The sequence below is a fragment of the Suncus etruscus genome, chromosome 9, assembly GCF_024139225.1.
Source record: "Suncus etruscus isolate mSunEtr1 chromosome 9, mSunEtr1.pri.cur, whole genome shotgun sequence".
Classification (NCBI taxonomy): domain Eukaryota; kingdom Metazoa; phylum Chordata; class Mammalia; order Eulipotyphla; family Soricidae; genus Suncus; species Suncus etruscus.
The window spans coordinates 99144105-99154051 of record NC_064856.1 but is presented as its reverse complement, the minus strand read 5'-3'; the positions used below and the strand labels follow the sequence as shown (position 1 = coordinate 99154051).

At 33.0% G+C, this 9947-nt stretch overlaps 2 protein-coding genes across 2 annotated transcripts; both read right to left on the bottom strand.

Moving 5' to 3' along the window:
- Positions 1-560: 560 nt before the first annotated feature.
- On the bottom strand, positions 561-1517 carry LOC126018642 (olfactory receptor 5L1-like). Its single transcript, XM_049780743.1, has one exon. The coding sequence runs from the start codon at positions 1515-1517 to the stop codon at positions 561-563; it is 957 nt and encodes a 318-aa protein (XP_049636700.1).
- Positions 1518-8712: 7195 nt separating this feature from the next.
- LOC126018641 (olfactory receptor 5L1-like) lies at positions 8713-9669 on the bottom strand. Its single transcript, XM_049780742.1, has one exon. It carries the CDS (start codon positions 9667-9669, stop codon positions 8713-8715), a length of 957 nt encoding a protein of 318 aa, XP_049636699.1.
- Between the last annotated feature and the right edge of the window lie 278 nt (positions 9670-9947).

The following is a 9947-nucleotide window of genomic DNA, read 5'->3' as shown; positions in this document are numbered from 1 at the left end:
AAACAATAATGTGTTATAATAGTCACTAATAAGAACATAAAACATAAAACAGTTTTCATGAAAGTGTCAAAAACAAAATTACTAACTCTTCCTTGAATAAAAGAATGTTTTGAAAGTTCTAAATTTGTGACCTTGTAGTAATAATATCCATGATACATAAAATATTAATAAAGATTGCTCTCATAGGAAAATAATGCCAAGTTTTAAAATAAAACATGGAATATAGGACAATGTAATAACAGCCAATGTGTGTTTTTCTAAGTACAGTAAAGTACATTAGCCATGAATAATATATATGTCACTTTATATGCATTATATTAAAATACATTGATGGTATAGTAAACAAGACATTTGAATATCATCCCATGATACTTGCACTGAAGATCCATTTTGAAGAGCATAAATGCAATAGGTGCATGTCAGTTATAATATAGATAAATAACAAATGGCTTAATAAATTACTCAACAACAAAGGTAAAATCACTCCTGCAAAAAGAAATTATTTAAAAAAATTCATTCATATTTTATTTTCAATTCATCGTTCTGCTGAACCGTTCTGACTAAATTAGAAATGGACTTTTCAATAGTTGAGATCCCAACACTTTCTTGAGAGCAGCTTTCACATCCTTGTTCCTCAGACTATAGATAAGGGGGTTCAGCATGGGGATCACTACTGTGTAGAACACTGTGGCCACTTTGTCAGTGTCTGCAGATGTGCCAGAACTGGGTCTACAATAGATGAATAGGATAGTTCCCTGGAATACAACAATGGCTGTGAGATGAGAAGCACAAGTGGAGAAAGCTTTGCGTCTTCCCTCGGCAGAGCGCATCCTCAGGATGGTGACAAGAATAAACAAATAGGAGGTGAATATGATCACAATGGTGACAATCTCATTGAATGTGGCCACAATGTACACCACAAGGACATTCAGACTAATGTCAGAACAAGCAATAGAAAAGATTGGAGGCAAATCACAGAAAAAGTGATTAATCACATTCGACCTGTAGGTTGGAATTTTAAGAGCTAAACACAAGTGGACCAGAGAACACACAGTTCCACAGAGATAACATCCAAAAACCAGCAGCATCCGGAGATTCTCTGACATGTTGACTGTGTACAGCAATGGACTACAAATGGCCAGGAAGCGATCATAAGCCATCACAGCCAACAGGAAAACTTCTGTGATTGCAAACATGCAAAAGAAGTAGAATTGCACCATGCATCCCAGGAAGGAGATAGCTTTCTCCTGTTTTAAGATATTAGGTAGCATCCTTGGCACAATGATGGAGGAGTAGCAAAAATCCACAAAGGACAAATGGCTGAGGAAAAAGTACATGGGAGTGTGCAGTTGTGAGCTGACTTGTATCAGGGCAATCATGCCCAGGTTTCCCAAAATGGTGACTCCATATATCAAAAGGAATAAAAGGGAGAGAAAAACTCTCAGCTCTGGGGCATCTGTTAATCCCACTAGAATGAATTCTGTTATGACAGTACAGTTCTCCTGCTTCATTTCCATCTTACCTTTGTCAGGTTTGGGAAATAAGACAGCAAGTTTTGGGCTTATTCTGAAAAGTGAATAAAAAACAGAAATGATGAGTGTGATCACACACTGTGATCACTTTAAATTTTATAACTTGGAAATAAAATTCTACTTTTGCTATTTATTAACTATATCATCCATACATATCAAAGATTCGATGGCAAAGCAATTTTAATTAACTGATATTTAGTTAGCCTGAAATGATGATAGTCTTATATACCATTGTATTAAGTTGACGAGTTAACATTTATATATTAATACATTAAAATTATTGCTATGACATTCTTTATTTTTCTAAGAGAAACATATTCCTGTCATTTAATTATTTATTTAAAGAAAATATATCACATTGTTGACATAACTGATCATAATATATTTGTTTCGGGATGACAGAAAGCAAAAAGTGAAAAATATAATTATTAATAAAGATAACCATTATTAAAACATGCTGTGCCATATCTAGGTTAAAACTTAATCCTATTTAAGGACATTCTTATTTATGTTTGATATTTTTAATGAATGGTTGAAACTACACTTAGTGAATATGTATAAATATAATGAATTTATACTTATAGTTTATTTAACAGAGATACATATTTTTCACTTTTTATTTGCCTACCATCCTACAAAGATAAATTTCATCTGAATTAAGAAACCAAATTTTAAATTCTTTCAAATGCTTGCTGTGGTGTTTATTCTATACACTGCATAAAACTGATATAAAATTTATGATTATCCTTAATAAAACATAAAATGCTACTGAGGAATATTTTTCTCTGAGCTCCTTCCTAGACAGCAAGATGATATGATATACACTCAGATTACAAGAATGAGTCAAATCATACCGGACTGGAAACTTTTGCTTTTATTTACTCAATATCATAAACTTTTTTAAAGAAATGTAAAACTGTGACTTTTCTGGTCATATTTTTATTATATGACTCTAAATATATGTTTTTCTATTTCAGAGTTAGACAGAAAAGTCTACTAAAAATATTTTCCAATACAGCCAAAGGATATAGTGCTAGCTTATAGTGCAATTAAAATATCAAAAACAACTTTTTTTTTTACTGAAGAGAGATAACTCAGTTTTACTGATACCATACATCCAAAGATATATCAGTTCAACTCACAGAAACATGGTGATAATTAAGGAAGCACTCACTGCCATGCACTAAATGTTTGAAGATAAAGATAGACATGGAAAGAGGAGAAGGAGAAATAGAGAGTGATAGCATCATTTTCAGGACTGTTGTATATAAACATTAATTTGATTTTATAGAGGATATTTTAATAAAAAAACATTTGAATAGTAAGTGCACAAAAACAAAGAGTCTGTCTTAAACATTCTCTAATTATAAGATATTTGAGTTAGACTTATCCTTTTGCTATAAGAGTATTTTCATTTCCATGCATAAGTAATCTAGGCACATTCTAAGAACAAACCTGAGCAGCAGATAGTTTAGTTTGAGACCTGTAGATGTTTAGAATCATATAGTATATACCTATAGGTTTAGAATGGAATTTTAGCTCTGGGAATTTGATTTCTTCAAGTTTCAAATCAATTCTTAACCTCATTGATGGTTTGGAGTTGAAACACTTAATGTCTGACTGTTATATAAAGCTTTGTTAATTACACTGCTGTTTAAAAAAATTCAACTGATTTTATATGTGAAATGAGAAATAGCAATTAATCTTTCTTCAATGTCATCAGGGAATACTTTAATGCCCTGAGGTAACCCACTTATAACCATCTATGTTCAACACCAAATTTCATCAGGCATTCATTATCATAGAGTGTTTTTATGAATTCCAGTCATACTATACTTAAAGATATTATTAATATTTCTAATAATTTTATTTCTCATAACATTATAAAAATCCCTAAATTCTTACAGAACACGTAATGAGTTCCATATCAGAATTCCATCAAAAACTGTAAAAGTGAATTAAACTACTGACCCATATAATTTTAATATTTGGTATTTAATGAGAAGTTTATATTTTTAGAATGCAATTCAAATATTTTTGGGGGATTGTGTGTTTGTCTGTTTGTTTTTATTTTGGAGCCATACACAGTGGTGCTTAGGGGTTACTCCTGGCTAAGCGCTCAGAAATTGCTCCTGGCTTGGGGGACCATATGGGATGCTGGGGATAGAACCACAGTCTGTCCTAAGCTAGCGCTTGCATGGCATATGCCATATCTCTTGCTCCACTGCTCCAGCCCCTAGAATTCAATTCAAATATTATGCAAATGTACTATGTCAGCAATGAACAACGAGCATATGTTTTCATATATCTTTTAAAATTAACATTGTTCTGTTTTGAGGATAGATGCTTAGAATTATTGTTTTAATATTTTATATTCTACACTTTATTGTAGTTCTATTTCTATTTTTTGAATAGATATGTATATGGATTTCTATAGAGACTACCCCTTGTGACATTCCCACTAAAAGTAGATGGTTGTTAGTTTCTAGTCACAACCCCAATAATATTGCATGTTGAATATGTACCATTGCCAGAGGCATGAGTTGATAATTCTCAAATGCAATTGTATGGGTCAAGAAGCTGTGGTACAGGTGAAAGGTGGTGTTCTTGTTATGAATGAAGCCCAACTACAATTATGTTTGTAATCACGGTGTTTAAATAAACATTAAGTTCAAAAAAAAGAGAAAAGTAATGGATACAAAGTTAAAAAAAAGGAAGAAGAACCTGTGGTAAAATTATCCAATGTAATATTATGCAGATATAACAAAGAACAAAGTCATGGAATTTTCCATAAAATGGATGGAATCCATATCATGCTGAGTGAAGTCAGAGGAAAGTGAAATGTTATATATAGTATTCTTTGTCTCATATGTGGAACTTCAAGATACACCTTATCAATGTAGCAACAAAGGGCCAAGCTCAACTTTAAGTTAGAACTGATGATTTCCCTTTTTATAATTTTTCTTTACCCTACCTTATATTTCAATGGGGAAATGAACATATCAGAAATAATTCTAGACTGCATTTTACCCTAATATACAGCCATTACTTAAAATATTCAAATAAAATTATCCTGGTTATCATTTTTAGGAGGAGGAGGAGAGAAGGAGCAGTATAAGTAGTCATAAATCTTGCCTGCCTTACGCAGTAAAGTTCATACTGGAGGAAATAGGATCTGAAGTTATTTTAGTGTTTTAACAATATCTGAAAGTGATGTAAATAATGAATTTCTGGGGGGACGAAGAGACAGCATGGAGGTAGTGCGTTTGCCTTACATGCAGAAGGACAGTGGTGCGAATCCTGGCATCCCTTGGCTAGTGACTCTCCTAGAAAAAGGGAATCACACCTAACCACATATAAGGGGATTTGAGTCCTTCCTTTACTTGACCTCTAAATCTATAGAGCTTAGCTCAGCAGAGAGCATGTTTGTATATATTTTCTACTTCCTAATAATCCCTGATTTTGCATTTGAGGTAAGCTTGCAAATATAGCCTTCTCCTTTGTAACTCAGAATCCTTATATCTCACATCCATAGCTTAAGTATGTTTACTGTTAAACGTTGCTTTGTGGTTGTAATTATTCTCTATATCTATGACTGGTTTTACCCTTATAAATCCCCTTACCTAAATATTAAACTTGTTGCACTCCTGCCAGAAGATGTGTTGACACCACATACTCTGTATGTGGTTTCATTATTTCATATTTCATACTTCGACACCCTTGCAACCCACTTTCCCTAAAGTGGATTCACTGAAATCTCACTGATGGCTGTAGGAAAGAAGCTGCCTACAGCAGGAGAGTTTTAGGCAATGTTTATGAAACCCATATTCAGCTAATAGGGTGAATAGTTATGTTCTGGGGCCAGGCAATGGTGTTCTAATAGTGTTAGGTGTTCACTAGTTCTAGGATTCATCAAGTTTATACTTGAAAATGCTCTAAGGGCCAGTGATTACTGTACTACCTCTCTTCCTTCAAATTTATTCAAATATTTGCATTGTGTTTCTCTGCACTTACCCCACTATTTTCTCCTAAGAAAAGTGTTATAATCATTCTTATTTAATTTTTTTGGTGGGTGAAGGACACCCATAGTAGCACTCAGGGTTTACTTTTGGCTCTGCACTTAGGCTTTATTCCTTGTGCTGTTCAGATGACCATATATCATGTACAATGGTTCAAACTTGAATATGCTACTTGCAAGGCAAAAATCGTACTTGATATACATTTTATGGTTCATTATGTTTGTTTATTGAAAGATATCTTAGTCTCTATAAAACCAAGGCTGATGGGTTACTTATTGCCACCATTTCCCATTTACAGTTTCAAATTTCTATCTAAATTTTGGACAAAAATTTTCAAAATTATTTATATTTTTCATTAAATGAGTTGTCTAAATTTTATAGGGTTTTTAAATAATTACAGATCAGTTAAGTGTAGTTGCACATGAATATATAATATAAAAATAAACATTTCACATTAGAATAAACAGCACATAAGATTTTGTAGAATATACTTTGGTATATTAATGGAAATTTCAGTATATCAAATAATTAAGTCCAAAAGTAAAATTGAGGTGAAGTCTATGAAGATAATATTTTATTTAGACAACACAGAATTGTCTGGACATTATTGTTATTTGCACTAGTATTGAGGGATAAACTTTATGTTGAATTAAAAGTAAAAATAATTAATCTTAAAATAACATTATTGTTAGTAATGATCATTTATTATATTTAATAGTACTTAATATTAGTCAGATCAACATCAAAGCCTAACTCCATTGATGTATTAGCTACCTAAACCTTTAATAAAGAAATTATTAGTATTTATCAGAGTCATTAAAATATTTAAGCGAATGTCATCTCAATATATTATTTTGGTGAAGAAAATTCCAATCTGGGCCCAGAGAGGTGGCGCAAGCAGTAACGTTTCTTCATTGCCTGAGTTAGCCTAGGATGGACTGTGGCATCCCAAACGGTTTTCCCACACAGGAGCGATTTCTGCGCACCTAGCAGGGAGTAACCCCTAAGCATCAACGGGTGTGGCCCCAAAATAAAACAACAACAAAGAAAATTTCAAATGGGCTTTACATATAGAGGCACATGTTCAGCATTTTTCATACTGCCCAATTTTTAAAGTATTACTATTGATAAATAATAAGTGCTTTTTTTTACCATCTTCAACCACTTTATTGTAACAATACTACCAAACAAAATTTCAGTAGACTTAAGAGCTACAACTTTTACCATCTTCAACCACTGTTATTGTAACAATACTACCAAACAAAATTTCAGTAGACTTAAAAGAGCTACAAATTTATTTTACAATTAGATTTTAATTTTCTTTTTTATGTGAAGTTCAACAATAATTTGTTAACTATTAGTTTATTCCATTTTTTATTCGATAGACATGAGATTAAACAGGTAATTAATAAAACCAAAGCAATTATTGCATAATTACTCATCAGCATCACATTAAATTCATTATCCAGCATTCAAATTTCAAGCCAGTAATCTAAATAAAATGATTGTTATAATAGTTACAAAAATAAAATAGCAGTAGTAGTCAAAAGTTCATAAACTTTTTTATGTTTGGATTTTGGATCACACCTGGCAGGGTTCAAGGGTTATTCCAGGATCTCTGCTCAGCTTGCTCCTGGCAAGCTCAGGAGACCATAAGGGATACCGGGGATGAACCCAGGTCTGTTCTTGGTCTATAGTTTGCAATGAAAATGCCCTCCTGTTGCGCTATTACTCCGTCTCCATTTGCAAATGATTTTAACGCATTATAATAGACAATATTAAGAACATAGAAGGCATGGAAGTGTCAAAAACAAACATTACTTTCTTCCTTGCAGAAGGAAACATTTTAAAAGTTTTAAATTTGTACTCTGTAGTTAAAAACATAAAAATATCCAATAATGCATAACTATATATAAATAGCTTGATCTCATGGAAAAATAACTTCAATATTAGAAAGAAAACACATAGGGTACAGGACAATGTTGGATCAGTCACTACAATTTTCTTAATATGCAAATGTATATTACTCATGATTAAAAGATATGTACTTTATGTAAATTATTTTCAAAATATATTAAAGGTATAGTAAACAAAACATTTGCTTAGCACCCATCTGATAATATCAAATTAGGTAGATTTTGAAGAGCCTAAAGTTTGAAGATGTATTTTAATTATATGATAGAATGAAAAAAGTCTCAATAAATTAGTCAACAACAAGGGAAAACAATCCTGCAAAAATAAACTATTAAAAAAACCCTTCTAGATAAAATAAAATAAAATAATATTGGAGACATCAACTGTAGTATCCACACCAAAATAAAGACGTCAAAAAATTGATCAATCGATAAATAAACATGTGGAAAAATTATTGTTTTGTGCCTTTTTTTCTCCTTTTCTTTATCCCCCTGCATGATTTGATTTCAGAACTGAGATTATTGTGTGGTGCCTGTCTTTATTGCTGTAGCGCTCACTGGTTATTTAATTCGATATTTTTTTTCTGTATTGTTGTGGTATCTCAATTACCTTTTTCACGTCCTCTCTCAAACTGAGGTTGGAAGCCTTGAGGGACTCTGCCCATTTTCAGCGTATTTGACTTTTGACTTTTTTCCCCTCTTATTTTGTACCCCAATCTATTGCTTTTCTTTCCTTCAAACAAAACCACATACCTCAATTTTTCTAGCTCTGCCTCTTAAATAGAGGAGGAAACAAGAGAGGGTTCCAGGACCAAACAGATATGTGATCACTAATAGTAAGCCAGACAAAGAGAGGTCCACCTACTCTAGCAGCCCGGGGGTGATGGTGGGGTATATGGGTTGTTGAAAGGGAACTGAAATGGGGGAGGACATAGTTGGTGATGGGCATTTCGCTGATTCAATGTTAATATGTACCTAAAATACTACTGTGAAAGATATGTAAGCCATTGTGGAAAAAAATAGTCTTTTTAATCAGAAACTTTCTTTGACTTACATGTATTATTATTATTTTATCAATTATATTATATGTAATGTTATGTCACTATATTATGTTATGCTAGTTTACCTCATATGTTAATCAATTTTTTCTCTTGAATAAATTCTTACAATAAAATAAAAAATTCCACAATAAACATAAATCCCTTCTATATTTTAGTTTCCATTCATGATTCTACTTAACCATCTTGCTTAAATTAGAGATGAACTTTTCAAAAATTTAGATCCCAACACTTTCTTGACAGCTGCTTTCACATCCTTGTTCCTCAGACTATAGATCAGGGGGTTCAGCATGGGGATCACGACTGTGTAGAACACAGTGGCCACTTTGTCAGTTTCTACAGAATTGCCAGAACTGGGTCTGCAGTAGATAAATAGGATTGTTCCCTGGAATACAACAATGGCTGTGAGGTGGGAGGCACAGGTAGAAAAGGCTTTGCGTCGTCCTTCAGCAGAACGCATCCTCAGGATGGTGACAAGAATAAACAAATAGGAGGTGAATATGATCACAATAGATAAGATCTCATTGAATGTTGTCACAGAATACACAACAAGTATATTGAGGCTGATGTCAGAACAAGCAATAGAAAAGATTGGAGGCAAATCACAGAAAAAGTGATTAATCACATTCGATCTGTAGGTTGGAATTTTAAGAGCTAAACACAAGTGGACCAGAGAACACACAGTTCCACAAAGGTAGCATCCAGAAACCAGCAGCATCCGGAGATTCTCTGACATGTTGACTGTGTACAGCAATGGACTACAAATGGCCAGGAAGCGATCATAAGCCATCACAGCCAACAGGAAGACCTCTGTGACTGCAAACATGCAAAAGAAGTAGAATTGCACCATGCATCCCAGGAAGGAGATAGCTTTCTCCTGTTTTAAGATATTAGGTAGCATCCTTGGCACAATGATGGAGGAGTAGCAAAAATCCACAAAGGACAAATGGCTAAGGAAAAAGTACATAGGCGTGTGCAGTTGTGAGCTGACTTGTATCAGGGCAATCATGCCCAGGTTTCCCAAAATGGTGACTCCATATATCAGAAGGAATAAAAGGGAGAGGAAAACTCTCAGCTCTGGGGCATCTGATAAACCAACAAGAATAAATTCTGTTATGACAGTACAGTTCTCCTGCCCAATTTCCATTTTATATTAGTAAGATTTGGAAAATAAGTTCAAGAGATTTTGTTTATTCTAAAAAATAAGTAACGCAGTAAATAAGGTTCACTCACTTCACTGTTTTATCAATTTTCTATCCAACACTGCAATAGAAACATAAATAAACATAATTAAGACATTTTAAAGATTCAATGGGTAAGAAGTTTTCATTGACCCACATAATTTATTCATCAATCATAAATTTAATTGTAGATTTTATGAGATCCTTAACTACCTATGTTTTATTTTTGAGTTTACTTATCTTT

Coding starts and splice junctions, on each gene's coding strand:
- LOC126018642 (XM_049780743.1), bottom strand. CDS start 1,517: ATGGAAATGAAGCAGGAGAACTGTACTGTCATAACAGAATTCATTCTA.
- LOC126018641 (XM_049780742.1), bottom strand. CDS start 9,669: ATGGAAATTGGGCAGGAGAACTGTACTGTCATAACAGAATTTATTCTT.